A 15975-nucleotide genomic window follows, 5' to 3' on the forward strand; every position below is an offset into this window, starting at 1 on the left:
AGAGATGTCCTGGAGACAGAGTTGGCTGAGCTTTACTTCTGAGAAGGACGAGAGGACAGGAGGGGGAGAAGAAGAAGGCATGAGAGGGGTTGAAGACGACTGTGACCATACCTCCATATTCACACTGTAACCCTGAGGGCGTCCTCAGGCTCTTCTTGTCCCTAACAGCTCTGGCCACTTAGGCCGGGGACACTTGGTGGGTCCCTGGGCTTTCCCTGCCTTAGTAAGTGAGCTCATTTACTTCCAGCCTTGCTGTCCAATCACAGCCTTGAGTTGTTCTCCATCAGGAACAAGTTTTTCCCTTTCTGATCAGACCACCAACTCCTCAATGAAGGACCCAGGGCACTCCACTGATTTGCGTGACTTGAAGTTCTTGACCAGTAACCTGACTTCTCCCTGCCCTCCCTGGCAGAGACCTCACTTCTGAGGACCAGATTGTGCTGCTGAAATCAAGTGCCATCGAGGTCATCATGTTGCGCTCCAACCAGTCCTTCATCATGGACGACATGTCCTGGACCTGTGGCAGCCAGGACTACAAGTACCGAGTCAGTGATGTGGCCAAAGGTACCTTTGGGCCCCACCTCCGCCCTCTCCAGCTCCCAGAATCTGGCCCTGCCCTTCCTGGGGGTCATAGACCCTGATGAGGCACATAGGAGGGATTAGGCAGCAACAGGGAGAGAAGGGTGAAAGGCAGACCTAGGCAGGGTTGGAGGTGGGTGGGGTTGGAGGGATGGTTTGGGTAGGTGGCTCCTCAGTTCTGCCCACAGCTTCTGGCCATCTCTCTCGCAGCCGGACACAGCCTGGAGCTGATTGAGCCCCTCATCAAGTTCCAGGTGGGACTGAAGAAGCTGAACTTGCATGAGGAGGAGCATGTCCTGCTCATGGCCATCTGCATTCTCTCCCCAGGTATGAGGAATTTGGGAACCTGGGAAGGGGGAATATGAAGCACTAAGCCCTGCTGAGGGCCAGCAGGGTGGTCTGGAGGGCGGAGTGAGCAATAGAAGAGAAAGATTAAGAAACACCCACTTTTCTGGTTTTGCACAGCCCATATGATATGTGTATGTTGAGGGGTCCCTCACTGCCTTTGGCCCTGAGACCACAGGTAATTCACAGGTGGGACTCTGAGGAACCAGATAAATGGGGTTTCTCAGGACACAGACAGGTCTAGATGTTCCCAGTACTCAGGTTCTGCCTTTGTGTGAACTGGACTGAACTTTGCTGCCACTTGAGATCACCTGTGGGGTAAGGTATAAAAACTTGGGGCTTATAAGATGGTTCTGCCTAGAAAGATTACCTGACAGATTTTGGAGGCAGTGTGCTCAATCTGGTCCTTCAGCTCTTCTTCTGTTTGTTGGGGTAGGAGGAGAGAGAGAGACAAGCTGAGGAGGAGGTTATTGTGGTCCTGGGGATATTATATGGGTGATGAGGCCTAAAGGGGGCAGCCCTGCCTCTGCCTATGTTGACGGAACAAGCAAATGGCCTCTGATCAGGGATGGGCTGGGGACCCATGAAGGGAATATGGGCTCCCCTCTCCCTGCCCAGCCAGATTCACGCATTCATTCCTTCATATATCCAGCAAAAATTTCTCAAGCACCTGCTAGGTATCAGGAGCTGTGCTGGGCTTTGGGATTCAGCAGCAAACAGGACACGGACTTTTATTCCATGATGTATAAGAGGAAACATTAAACAATCACTATTATTGATAATTTTAATGTGATGCGTTTTTAAAAATAAAGACATGTATGATACTATAGCAGGGTATAATAGAGGGAGAGAATTTGATGCAGTCTAAGGACTAGAGATAGGGGCTCATCAGGAATGGCCCTCTTGAGGAAGATCTTTTAAGCTGTTATCCAAAAGATTTGTAAGAGGCAAAGATACAAGAGCTAAGTTCAGGCAGAGGGAACACAAATGTGAAGCCTGGAGGCCAAAGAGCATGGCACATCAAGATACTGATGGGAAGAGGGAGCATAGGGATGCCTGGGTGGCTCAGTGATCAAGCATCTATCTGCCTTCGGCTCAGGGCATGATCCTGGGGTCTGGGGATTGAGTCACACATTGGGCTCCCTATGAGGAGCCTGCTTCTCCCTCTGCCTATGTCTCTGCCTCTCTCTCTCTCTGTGTCTCTCATGAATAAATAAATAAAATCTGAAAGAAAAAAAGAAAGAAGAAAGAAAGAAAGAAAGAAAGAAAGAAAGAAAGAAAGAAAGAAAGAAAGAAAGCAAGCACAGAGACAGAGGGAGAGAGTTGAGCTGGAGATGGGGTCAGGTGAGACATGGGGCTTGATCCTAAATGCAAGCGGAAGTGGTTGAGAGGCTTGAGGGAGGACTGTGGGGTCACAGGTCAGCAGTCATACAGGGGTGACCTAGGAGGCTGCTGAGGCTGTGTGTCTGTCTGGGCATAGGGGTACTGGGGAGATTGAAATATTAAGGGACCTGGCTCCAAGCTCCTGTGACTTCTCCTGTCTCCCTGTGCTCGCAGACCGTCCCGGGGTGCAGGATGCTGCGCTGGTTGAGGCCCTCCAAGACCGCCTGTCCAACACACTGCAGACCTACATCCGCTGCCGCCACCCGCCCCCAGGGAGCCACCTGCTGTACGCCAAGATGATCCAGAAGCTGGCCGACCTGCGTAGCCTCAATGAGGAGCACTCCAAGCAGTACCGCTGCCTCTCCTTCCAGCCCGAGTGCAGCATGAAGCTCACACCCCTTGTGCTGGAGGTGTTTGGCAATGAGATTTCCTGACTAGGACGGCCTGCAGTGGCTCTTGGGTGGGGCTGTTCCTCTGGGGCCTTGTGCCCTGGTCTGGAGCTGGCTGCTGCCACACCAACCCTCCCTCACCCCGTGGAATTCAGCCCTTCCTCTCCCACCTCCCCTCCCCACCCAACCCCTGTCTCCTGCCCAACCTAACACCAGGCTCCCTTTCCTGCAGGCCACAGGCTACCCCCCCCACACACATCCCTTGAGACCTCAGTCATGAGGAATTGCTGTTTATTTGACACAGAAACTCAAGTGGGGGCAGAGGGCAGACGTTGAAGGTGGGGCCTTGCCCAGGGATGACCCTACCATTCCAAAAGTGGCTGCTGGCTGATGCTGAGGGAACAGTCAGACAGGAGAAATGCATCCATTCCTCAGGGACAGAGATACCTGTACCTCCCCCCACTCCAGGCCCATCCGTCCATAACCTTGTGGGGATCTCCTTCCCCTGCCCCACCCACCATACATCACTAGCCAAAAACCCCACCCCCCACCCCCATCCTACTCTGCAGCCAAGCTGTGCTGTTCTGTCCCAGGGCAGCGTGCCATGATGGGGTCTTCTCCCTTTGCCTTCCTGCCCCTGGCCTGCCTAGGACACTCACTGCCAAGGATGACCAAAACCAAGGTGACAAAGGTCACAACTCCCTCCTCACCCACCTCTGCTGGCCAAGGGGCACTCGCCTAACACTTCAGTGCCCACCTTCATCCCACTGCTATGGTAACATTCTTCCCAGAAGTAGCTATGGTAAGGTGGGCTTTCTCCCCACGGCAGGGGCCAGCCACTAAGGCCACAGCTCACCCACTGAGAGGCCCACAGAGGATGAGAGCAGGGCCCAGGAAGTGGGAGACAGGCAAACCCAGCCCCACAGCAGAATGGTAGATGGTGGCCACAGCTGTCCCTGTCTCCAAGCCCATGGCTCCTTGACCTGCATCTAAGAGGTTGGTGGAGGCGAGAGCTCTCCTCCCAACCATCTACATGGCAAGACAGAATTGCCCCCGGGTTGCAGAGAAATGCCAAGCAGCATCCTCATCCTCACCCTTCCAGTACCTTAGTTCCCACCCAGGAGAGAGAGAACCATGGCCACGGGTACCAGAGAGACCTCATCCTAGGATGGTCAAGGGTGATCTTGAGATGGGCATACTCTTGGCTTACCAGCGGGGCCATGTCTTTTCCAGCTGGCAAGGTGGGATGGAAGAGAAGAACCCAGACCCCAGCAGCCCAGGCCATGCTCTCCCCACCCGTGTAGGTGTATTGCAAGTGTGCTGGTCCCCAGAGACCCAGGAGCTAGTGCTCCAACACCTCACTGTGGGTAGAGCGAGTGTGGGCTGGCCTCTGATGGCTAGGCAGAGGGAGCCTCTTAGGGGTGGAGTCATGTGGGTCTGGTTCCCTTCTTCTCACTCCACCACCCCAAATTCAAAAGTGGTAAGAGGGTCAAATTCCATTTTCCCTTCCAGGGCTGGCCCAGCCCAGGAGGTGCGAAGTCTTACTCTGTTTACTCTGGGGTGGGGTCCCCGGGTGAGTGAGTTGTAAGCGTGTGGGGTCACCGCAGAGGGGCTTCCTCCAGGAGCCAGAGGGGGTCCCTCGGATGGTTGCTTGAGTTTGGAGAACACAACTGCATTCCCTGTCTCAATGGGGAGGAGTTCCTGGATGCTGCCTCCACCCTCTGTTGTTCTCTGAAAGCCCTAGAAGCAATCACACTTCCACTGTGAGCACAGTCCATGTCCACCAGGCCCGGTGTTTCTTCTGGTGGAGAAGCATCCTGCAGCCATGTTTCTTACTGCACAATACCTTCTATATGGCCGAGGCTGACATTTATTAGATATGAGTTATTTTCAGAATCAGACCCCATTTTGTACTACATTCTAATGTAGCAGGTAGTAGGCACCACTGATTAGGAAATATTTATGGGGGAAAAACTTACATTGTAAAAAAAATCTGTACATCAATTATTGTTATTGTCCTGCTGTTATTTCCCAAATTAGGGAGAGACCCTTGTTGGATTTTAGCCGCAGCAGACATTGGTCTAGCCGGCTGGTCAGTGGGGGAAAAAAGGCCTAAAAATCGCTACACTAGTTCAACTCCCTATGGAAACCGACACTTGGAGAAGGGTGTGGTCCCCTAAGCTCAGACAGCTGGTTAGAAGGAGCTCCAGGGCTGGGCCTGGTCTGTGGACTCCCTGCCCAGTGCTCTTTTCACTACACCAGGCTTGAGCTCAGACCCCACATCCCCCTCCCCTGAAGGCTGACCTAGTCCCCTAGGGGACGGTCTGGATTTTAGACAGCAAATCTAGACCCTGAACCCCTGCCCTCCTTCCCTGCTGACCCATCAGGAGGATGAGGAGGGACACCTCAGCCTGTGTCTCAATGTGAATCAGGACCAACCCTCTCTCCCCCCAACCCTCCGAATGTGGCCCTGGCCGGACAGGGTCTCTGCCTCAGCTCTGTATAATGCTGTTGCCTTATCAATAAAGTGCATTTGTCTTTGTAATGTTTCCACCTTTCCAGTTCTCCCTCTGGCCCTGGAAACACCAGCTCCTTGGCCCTGGGGCCCGCAACACCAGCTCGCTACCAAAGGGAAGTCTAGGAGTTGGGGGAGGAAAAGACAGGAGGAGAAGTGAGGTTGTTTCACAGGACTGAATTGGGAGAAAATATTATCATCTATTCTATTTCCGAATGAGAGAACGAAGGTGGACACTTATAAATTGAAAATGTTTAGGTTATTGGAAATGCTGGAAAGTGTGCACCTAAATGCCGAAGGCGCGAGATTCTGGGAGATGGGAAAATCCTGCAGCTGGCTACCTGGAAGCCAGTCGGGGAATCCAAGGGAGGCCAACCGAGAAGGTTGGAATGTAAGACAGATGCGGGGAAAGGAGAAAAGGAACAAAAGAAGGCTTTAAAGAGTGGCTCCTGAGTGATTTCCAAAGAGAATAACAAATTGCCAGAGATTTGTCAAACGAACGAAGGAAGCTTAGCTTATGGCAATAAAATGAGCTTATACTTACACTGCACTTACTTTGTGGCAAGTCCTGCTGTCAATAAAAGCCTCTTGCAAACCAACCTTCTTTATCCTTACACGGACCCCTGGGGCCGGGGCAGATGGACTACTACGAACCCCATCTGACAGCTGGGTGACTTGCCCAGAGCCACACTGGTGGTAAGTGACAGAGATGGGATTTGAACCCTTGGCAGCTGGCTCCAGAAGCCATTATTTAACTGCTGCCCTATGCTGCTTCCAACTGGGTTGAGTAGCCTGGAAAATGACAATCCTGTCAGCTCTCTGCCCAAAAGGATGTAAGGGCAGTTCCCACTCCCCAGGTAGGCCCTGACATGCGGAAATTGGCGGTGATCAGTCAAACGGTGCTCTACTCACAGAGAGCATGTGGTCACATGCGTCGGGTCCAACCGAGTGTGACACTTACCTGACAACCTCAAGAATGAAAACCAGGCAGGCACCTGGGTGGCTCAGTGGTTGAGCATCCACCTTTGGCTCAGGGCGTGATCCCGGGGTCCACATCGGGCTCCTTGCAGGGAGCCTGCTTCTCCGTCTCCCTGTGTCTCTGCTTCTCTCTGTGTGTCTCTCGTGAATAAATAAAATCTTTAAAAAAAAAAATTTAAAAAGGGCAGGGGATCCCTGGGTGGCGCAGTGGTTTGGCGCCTGCCTTTGGCCCAGGGCGCGATCCTGGAGACCCGGGATCGAATCCCATATCAGGCTCCCGATGCATGGAGCCTGCTTCTCCCTCTGCCTGTGTCTCTGTGCCTCTCTCTCTCTCTGTGACTATCATAAGTAAATAAATAAAAATTAAAAAAAAAAAAAAAAAAAAAAGGGCAGCCCCGGTGGCCCAGCGGTTTAGCGCCGCCTTCAGCCCGGGGCGTGATCCTGGAGACCCAGGATCAAGTCCCACATCAGGCTCCCTGCACAGAGCCTGCTTCTCCCTCTGCCTCTCTCTCTCCCTCTCTCATTAATAAATAAATAAATAACCTTTTAAAAAATAAAAATAATTAAAAAAAAGAATGATAACCAGGCCACTGTGCCAGTCGGTGACTTGGAGAATTGTAGGTGACTCCTATGCACAGACAGACTCCTGAGGGACCCAGAGGAGCTGAGGCACCGCACTCCGTTCCCCAAGGAGGTGAGGTTTATGATAAAGGCAGCATTCCCTAAATGCAGCGAGCAAAAATAACCAACCAAACACACAGCACTGTGATCTGCGAATGGGGAAATAATGCTCAGCAGGTGCATAGACAAACTATGTCGGTTTGTCTGGAAACCTGTAGATGTGATTTACTTGAATTTTTCAGAAGTATCTGTAAAGATCTCAGACGAAAGGCTGCAGTGTGTCAGCACAAGATGGGATGGTAGTAGAAGAATTGGGGGTACGGCCTGAGGGCTATTTTGTCATGAAAGATGAATGGGCGTCGAGAAGAAAGTCAAGAGCTGCCTAAATGGGCATGTCTCTGGCTGGAGAAGTATGAAGAGGAAGTTCTTGAAAATCGCCAGGAGCATCTGATTTAGCATTTTATGGGTGACGGAGAGGAATACAGAATCTCCAAGGCTGTGAGTTACAATACACGGAGGGGAATGCACCCCTGAAAGGCCTTATGGTTGGTTAGGCGAAAGCGACGTTGGGTTTTCGTATGGCACTTTGGTTCTACACCTGTGCTGTTTGATAGAGCAGCCACCGGGTGACTATTGAAGTTAAAATTCATTAAAAATAAATAAAAGCGAACATTTAGCTTATACTACCCACATTTCCAGTGCTCAGCAGCCCCAAGGCTCCGGGAGTGGACAGTACAGATTCAGAACATTTCCTTCGCCGCCCGAAAATCTACTGGGCAGCGCAGGCCTGCACACAGCATTCCTGTCTGGCCCTAACCGTGGAGGATATGCTTCCGTTGATCTGTTGGACAGACAGCCACCGTAGTGAACTAGAGCTTTCCATAGAAGCTCTAAAGGAAACAGCCTCCCTTTACAGCAGGCAGGGCTGTAATGGGAGTGCTGTCAACAGGTCTGCTCCTTAAAAGAGACGAAGAGGGAAATCACAGGCTGTGGGGTTGATAGTTGGGGGTTTTATGTGGCATAGATAGGTCAGCAGTGTGCTGGGCCATACTGATTCCTTCAGGCCCAGGGGGCAAGAGGACAGGGTCGGTCTGGAGGGGCCAGAGCCCTCTGGTGGGTGTCTCTGGCCTCAGCCAGGGCTCCTTGGAGGCTCTCTGCAGTGTGGGGTCTGTCTTTACGCGTGGCCAAGGGGAGGTCTCATCCCACCCAGGTCTTTTCGGTGATTAGCACTCGGCGTAGGTGAGAAGCGGTCTGTGCTCCAAGTGACCCAGAAGTACAGGGGGATGTGGACCAGCGGCTGGTGGGGGTCCCTGAATCTCCATATGCAGACGGGTCATATGGGACATAGGGGATAGTGTGGCTCCTAGGGCTCCTGGGAAGCTGAGTCTGAAATGCAGAATGAAGTACCAGGAGTTTATTGAAGAGAGGTCTCAGGACCACCAGCTTCGGTGGCAGGGAAGCAAGTGGGATCTCTCCCATGGCCTCAACTAACCCTTATGGGGAGTTCTGAGACTGGGATGACCCTCAACCCCGAGTTGAGGTGAGGAAGCTGGCTAGCTGATGCAAGAATTAAAAAGCAAGGGACCATCTGGTGCTTTTTCCTACATCATCTTGAATGTCGCCACGAGGTGGTGCTACTGCCCTAGAGGGCCAAGTTCGAGTGCCTTGCTTGGCTTCTCCCCCTTCCCTCGCCCCATCTCCCCATCTCCCGCTCCTGCCTTCCTCCTCTATCTCTGTGAGGACAGCTGAGATCAGCTAGGCCCTGACTCCCGCTGCTGGAGGCCCCTGGTGAAGAGGCCCCCCTCTTCACACCAGGGACCAAGCAGGATGGACAAGGGACCTGCTCTCCGGCTTCCCAGGCTGCCTCTGCAATCACAGCCAGCGGAGAATGTGACACACCTTAGCCAAGGGCCTCCCCCTTAGACGGAGCTCTTGTGGCTCTGGACATTTCCATGCTGGCTCCAGGTTCCCTCTGACGTCCACCCTGCTCATGCAGGCCTTTAGTGCTCTCAGGCCCAAGCGCTGAACTCATCACGGAGGTGACTAAGACAGTCACTGCCCCCAATAAAGGTACAGTCCGATGGGAGAAGACAGACCTGCAGAAGAGCACCCCCGCAGCCCAAGTAGATGGCAAGGAGAACACTCGGTGCCATAAACAGTTGGGTCACCATCCTGGCACTGTGGGAACTTGGGCAATTTGCTTAACGATTTTGAGCCTCCAAATCTTCATCTACACAACGGCAACCAAGTAGTGCCTACTTCGGGGTTTGTTGTTGTGATATAATCAGTGTAAACAGCTTATCACACTACCCGGACGTAGCCACGACTCAGAAATGCTGGGCAGCATCGTTATTGGGCTTCATGGGCTTCAAATAAGTTTTCATTAGGAGGTGACACTGGTCCCATCCTCTGACCACTCATCCTTGCTGAGCCCTCTGGACTCACGCCAGAGGGTGTCTTTGGTCCCTGGGACAGACCCTCCGTCTCCTGCTCCCCAAATAGCTGTCGGAGCTGAGGGGGGAGGCATCATTGTGCCATCTGGCCAGCAGGGGGCAGGTGTGCAACTCCAGGAGCCCAGACCAGCCCCTACCTGACCAGCCCTGCTGCAGAGAGAGGTGTGGGAGAGATGGGAAGCTAGGCACAGACATCTGAAACACATGGAGCTCTAGTTAATACCGTCCCCAACTTCCTTCAAGTATGGTCTTTCTCTTCCAGGGCCTACTAGACACTTGCTCCTTCAGCGAGGTACGTGGCCCACCGTCATCTAGCCCGACCACCTCTCAGTGACACTATCCAGACGTTGAAACTCAAGCTGTTGCTGAGCCCGGTCACTGGCAGCTCTCCCTGACTGTGTGTGTGTGACTTGGTGGCCGGCCTCCACACCGGTGGTTCTCAATGTTTCGGTCTTAGGATCCCCCTTATGCTATTAAAAATGAGGGCCCCTAAAAAAATGAGGGTCCCAAAGAGCTTTTATTTATGTGGGTTATATGTGTCAATATTCACCATGCTGGAAATGTAAGTTGAGAAACTTTGAAATTATTTATTAAAATTTTTTAAAAGATTTTTATTTATTTATTCATGAGAAACCCAGAGAGAGAGAGGCAGAGACACAGGCAGAGGGAGAAGTAGGCACCTCGCAGGGAGCCCAACGTGGGCTTCGATCCCAGAACCCTAGTGTCATACTCTGAGCCAAAGACAGACGCTCAACCACTGAGCCACCCAGGCTTCCCTAAATTTTTAAAAATAAAAAAACAACAATAATGAATGTAAGTTAAAAGTACATAGCATTTTTTTTTAATTAAAAATAAACTTTTTATGGGGGAGCCTGGGTGGCTCAGTCGGTTAAGTATCTACCTCTTTGTTTCAGCTCAGGTCATGTGATCTGACTCGTGGTGGGGACCCTGTGCTCAGAGGGGTGGGGTGGGGTGGGGTGGGGTCTGCTAGAGAGTCTCTCCTACCCCTGCCCCCCCTCCTACATGTGCACACTCTCTCTCTCTTTAAAATAAATAAATAACTCTTTCAAAGTAAATGAATAAATAAACGTTCTCCGAAGCAAAACAAATCTAGTGACAGGACGGTATTGTACAGTTTCGCAGATCTTTTTAATGTCTGGCTCAGTAAAAGGCAGCCAGAGTCTCGTTTCTGGCTCTGCGTTCCATCTGTCTAGGATACCACGCATCACGGAACTTCTGGATAATTCCTCTACACAGTGAAAGAATGAGAGTAAAGAGGCAAAGCATGCCTTAGTCTTTTTTTTTTTTTTTAAGATTTTATTTATTCATGAGAGACCCAGAGAGAGAGGGAGAGACACAGGCAGACAGAGAAGCAGGCTCCATGCGGGGAGCCCGATGTAGGACTCGATCCCAAGACCCCGGGATCACAACCTGAGCCCAAGGCAGACGCTCTACCACTGAGCCACCCAGGTGCCCCGTGCCTTAGTCTTATAATGAAAGTAGTCTTGACCTTGCAAAGCCCCTGCATGGGTAGAAGTGTGCATCCACCCTCTTGTAGAATGAAGCATCCATTGTGGGTGTGTTTTAAGTTTCTGTTTTGCCTTTGGGGCTCCCTACCAGGCTGGACTAAAGGAGAGATTCCACAAATGCAGCTGGATAAATGGACGAGTGAATGAATGATATGAGGCAATGTGCTATCCACCTCTGTGACCCCCCAAAGACCTGGCCTTCGCCGGAGATGTCAAGTGAAAAACATTCTGCTTGGGTCCCTGCTAGAGAATGAAATGCAAACGGGCTTATGCAAATTTAAACACCTTCCCTTGAACTTTGGAAACTGAGAAGTTAAGTCCCTGTGGCTTCAGAGCCCACATGTTCACTGACTACATCCCCCTGAAGCCTCTGCCACGTTTCCCTCATTCCTCACTTGGGCAGTTTGTTTGGGGACCAAAATGCAGGACTTAGCATTTATCTCGATTCATATTTAGCTGACGTGATTGACTCTGCATCTTAGGCCGCTCAAATCCTTGGAGTCCTCACTTTATCATTCAATATTGTGACCATCTCCCCCAATCGTATATCTTCCGAAACTTAGGCCTGCGGACCACGTACAGAGTTGGCCGAGATGGAGTCAAAGACGAGGTCTTCCTGTGGGTGGACGTGAGTGCCCGACCAGAAACGCTGGGGTTCAGTTGTTCAATGGGAGTGAGGGGAGTGGGGGGGCAATGAGACGTTATATCTGGGGAGAGCGGAGTAGTTGGCAAGACCCAGGCATCCACAGGAATTGGGGAACGTGTCAATGCTTCCACAGCCCATCCCTCCTCGGGACCCAACGGTCTCACCCAAGTCTGAACAGACTCCTACAGAATTAAGCCAGATCTGGGCTCTGGGTCGGGGATCCGGGGAGAGCTGATATAGAGAATGCAGGAAGAGATGGATCCACTTCCCAGCTGGATTGTTCTGCAAATTCTGTGTTGAACTCAAGGAAGAAAGGCCTAGTCTCCCAGGTGCTGCCTCCGAGGAGAGGAAGGCCGGAAGGCCGTAGGTGGTGGGCAGAAAGCTCCTGAGGCATCCCTACCCCGGTGGAGAGTGGAGAAGTCCACGTAGCCCCGCCCAGCACCCCTCATAGCTTCGCGAGGCCTTCCCACTGCCTTTGCCACTTGTGCGCAGAATCCGACAGGGCGTCTGGAGAGGCCTGGGCCACTCTGCCCCAACCCCATCTAATGAAAAGCACTGCTGATGCCTGTGGCAGCAGGTGTGGGGTTAGGCCCAGGACAGGGCTGGGGTCCTAACTGCCTGTGCCTGGCTCCTCTTCTTCTGCTCGCCTACCTGGATGGGCGGCAGAGAGCAAGCGGCCCATCAGAGAAGGATGGGCAACCCAGGCTAGCCAGGCCAGGTCCAGAGTTCCAGGGAAACCCCTTACCTGCGTCCCTTCCGTTTCCTCCAGCCACCCCACCCCCCCAGCCCCACACCCAGCTCCTCTGAGTTCAATTTCTTTCCCTCGCCCACCCTGGAGCCACAGGGGAGCGGCCAGGAGGGGACGGGGAACAGCCGGTGGTGTCAGAGTGGGGATGGGCAGACATGATAACACGGATGGGAGAGAAGCCAGCCCCACTTCCTCTCTGATAGGACCCCCGCCCCCCACCCCAGGGGCTCCCTGCCTCCTGCTGTGTTTACGGGGAGGCCTTGAGGTGGTTGAGGAGGGGACGGGAGGAAAGGGAACGCCGTCAGTAGGCCAGATACCAGGGGCCTTTGGAGAGGACCTGTGCTTGGTCGTTAGTTGGTTCTTTGAGCAAATGCTTGCCCAGTTCCTCCCCCTGGGGACCAGCACAGGCTAGGCTGAGTGGGTGGCACAGACAGAGGGAGCTCAGGTGCCCTCCTACCCCCTCTCCTGCATTCCTGGCCCGAGGGAAGCAGCCAAGCTAGCGAGGAAGAGCATGGGCTTACGAAGTAGGTTCTCCCTCCTTGGGGTGGGGGGGGGGATGACTTGAGGTCTCTGAGCCTCGGTTTCCTCACTTATGATGGTGACATAGTGTCTCTGCGAGGATAACATGAAGGCCAGGCCACGTCAGGTGCTGGCAGCTTTCCGCTGTCAGAAAGATAATAATGACGCTGGCTGCAGAGGTGTTCCGAGGACGGAGCGGGTGTGCCCGGCACAGAGCAAGTGTTTGATGACCGTTACCCTTGATTGTTCTACTTCTCATCAACGGGACGCGCCGGGGACTCAGTGGTGGAGCATCTGCCTTCGGCTCAGGGCGTGATCCCGGGGTCCTGGGATCGAGTCCCATATGGGTCTCCCCACAGGGAGCCTGCTTCTCCCTCGCCTGTGTCTCTGACCCTGTCTCTGTGTCTCTTATGGATAAATAAAATATAAAGTTTTTTAAAAAGATTTTATTTATTTATCCATGAGAGACACACAGAGAGAGAGAGAGGCTCTGCTCCACCCCATTATCTCCTCCTGCAAAGCCTCCTCCACCCTCCAACCCCCAACCGAGATTATAGACTCTCAACTGTCCTCCAACTGCTCTGATCAGGGGGATAAGGCTGGACCCTTGTCCCTGGCCACCCCCTCCTCTGTCACTCCGTGTTGAGGGGAGGCTGCCTGTCGTCTCAGTGCTGGGCAGCCGGGAGGCAGTTGTCCCGGGGGTCTGGGGTCCCCAGTGGGGAGAGATCTAAAGTCGCCCTCGGTCTTGCTCTTGATTCAGTGCTTCTCTCTCTTGCCTCTGCCTCTCTGTGTCTCCAGGCGGCTTTGGCAGTTTCTGCATCTCTCGGGCTGCTCTTCCCCCACCCCCAGAGCACACCTGGCTCCTCACATCAGATAACTCAACCACAGCGGCTCCCCTCGCCCCCACCCGGCTTCCAGCAGCCCCCTCCTCGCCCCCTTGCTTGCTCTCTTCCTCCCCCTCTTCCTCCCCTGCCTCCCCCACCTCATAGCTCCCTGACTCACCTAGATTCTGGGGTAGGGGTGGGGGGGGCAACAAAGCTTTAAGGCCCCACTGGATAATGAGGGTGTGAGAAGACAACTCTTGCTACCCCCCAACACCTTCTCTCTCTCTCTCTCTCTCTCTCTCTCTCACACACACACACACACACACACACACACACACACACACACACACGGTGGAAACTCTATACCCCTGTGCCCTGTAGGAAACAGAGTGGGGGGGAGGGACCCAAGGACCAGCCTTGAGGTATGAGGAAAATCCAGCCTGAGGAAGTGAGGGGGTGGTGGTTGGGGGGAGGGGAGGGTTGCCAAAAGGGGCTGCCTCTGGGGCTGCGGGCTCCACAGCTTCTAGGCCAAGGAAACTTCTTCCCTTTTCCAGGGCTCCCTGTTTGTGAGAGGTCACCTCCAGTCCTAACACCTTGGGCCTTCCCTGCCGGCCAGGTTCTAGGCTGGGGAAGCCGATGGATTCCATCTGGGCCATGTGCAGCCCCAGCCCCTGCCTCCTGCTCCCCAAAAAAGGCCAAGTTGGGAGGAGCTGGGGTGGGGGTAGGCAGGGAGGAGGTGCTGAGAGTGGGGGTCTGGAGGGTGGGAAGACATCCTGGGAAGGGGCGGGGTGGCACCTGGGGGCAGCGGGCAGGGACCGGTAAGGTACCTGGGAGCTGGGGATGGAGGTTTTAATGCCTCTTGACAAAACGAGTGAATCATAGGCAAATTATGTGGAAATGATGGCATAAATAAAGATGTGTTATTTCAAGGCCCCAGTGTGTCAACGTAGGAAGAGAGCAGGGGGTGGGGGGAGGGGCAGGCTGCCCAGGCCGGATGGTGCCCGTAGGTGGGGCCCAGGTAGAGAGTTCCTGTGGGGGGCTGTGGAGGTGATGGCCCACTCCCATCTCCCTGTCACCTTCGGGCAGACATGAAACAGGAGGTGGCAACCACAGCCCACCAGCTCCTCCCCCAGAGCAGAGCAGTCTTCTTATCCCCTCAGCTCCTTGGTGATCCCCCCAACCCTCCCCTCGCTTCCTTGGGGCCACTGCTACCCCACACACACTGCTCCCTTTCCCAGGTACCTGCTGTGGACTTGCCTGGGTCCTGCCCTCCGGGGTCTGTCCCTCCATGCCCAGGACAAGGGCTGCCCCCACCCCCCGACCCCCCATCAGGGGCACAGGAGCCAGTGAGGCTCCAGGAGCTTGGAACCCAGACAGGGGAACCTGAGCTCTTCCCATCAGGAAAGTGCGGTGCTAACGCGCCCACCGTGACAGCACCTGGCACATGCACGGAGCCCCATAAATAAACCAGGTGGATCAATGAATTCATGACCCCCACAAGGTTGTCAGAAGCCCAGCCTCGGCTTCCCATAGACCTTCGTTCCCGCTCTCCACAGCCCTTCACAACGTTGACAATCATTAAATGACTAGAAAAACACGTAGACTCACCCACCTACCTAAGCAGTGCCTACTGCCTATTTCCTCGCCAGCTTTTTCTCTATGCCCATGCTGGGGTTTTGGTGGTTGTGTGTCTGTGTGTGTGTGTGTGTCTGTGTGTGTGTGTGTGTGTGTGTGTGTGTGTGTGTGTTAAATACGGTTGCCATCACAGTGCGTACACAAATCGATACTCTCCTGTGATGCTGTGTTGCATTCATAAACATCTTTATAACAGCTTCGTAATTTTCTATTAAGTGGAAATATCGTTTGCTTCACAATTTTCCAGCTGTAGGTGTTCAAATTGTTTTTCACTTTCCACATTCTAAGCAGTGCAGGGCTGAACGTCATTATGCACATATTCCACTTCCCCTCCCGAATTTTGGCCCTAGACACCCAGCTTAGGGTACACTGGGCGAGCGTCACTGAGCAAAGGGTGAGGACGTTTCATAGCTCTTGCTGTCTCTTGCCAAATTGATGTCAAACACAAATTTCGCCAGATTCTCACTAATGTTCAAAAACTTCGGCTACCTCCGTCTTATTTTCACTGGCATCGCTTTGCTGTCGAGCAAGGTAAACTTTGCCCTGCTTGCCTCTCGCTGTAGCCCCCCTTTCCCTGGAGGGTCTTCCGAGCTTCCAACCTCAGTCTACCACCGTTTTTCACGTTCGTTGCATAACTTGTGCGAGCTGTTTCCGCCAGAATGGTTTCAGAGGGGCTCCCTGGGTGGCTCAGCGGTTTAGCGCCTGCCTTCGGCTCATGGCCTGGGCCTGGAGACCCGGGATCGAGTCCCGCATTGGGCTCCCTACACAGAGCCTGCTTCTCTCTCTGTATCTCTCATGAATAAATAAATAA

General features: G+C 53.3%; 1 protein-coding gene across 2 annotated transcripts in view; it reads left to right on the forward strand.

Moving 5' to 3' along the window:
• VDR (vitamin D receptor) overlaps positions 1 to 5241 on the forward strand; it is a 56642-nt gene extending 51401 nt beyond the window's left edge. For both annotated transcript variants that reach the window (XM_072798191.1, XM_072798190.1), the window contains 3 exons: positions 413 to 564; positions 790 to 906; positions 2482 to 5241. In XM_072798191.1, the coding sequence (XP_072654292.1) occupies positions 413 to 564; positions 790 to 906; positions 2482 to 2741 (529 nt within the window). In that variant the 3' untranslated portion in view covers positions 2742 to 5241. The remainder of the gene's footprint in view (positions 1 to 412; positions 565 to 789; positions 907 to 2481) is intronic.
• Positions 5242 to 15975: the final 10734 nt, after the last annotated feature.

This window comes from Canis lupus, chromosome 25 (genome assembly GCF_048164855.1).
Source record: "Canis lupus baileyi chromosome 25, mCanLup2.hap1, whole genome shotgun sequence".
NCBI classification, from domain to species: Eukaryota; Metazoa; Chordata; class Mammalia; order Carnivora; family Canidae; genus Canis; species Canis lupus.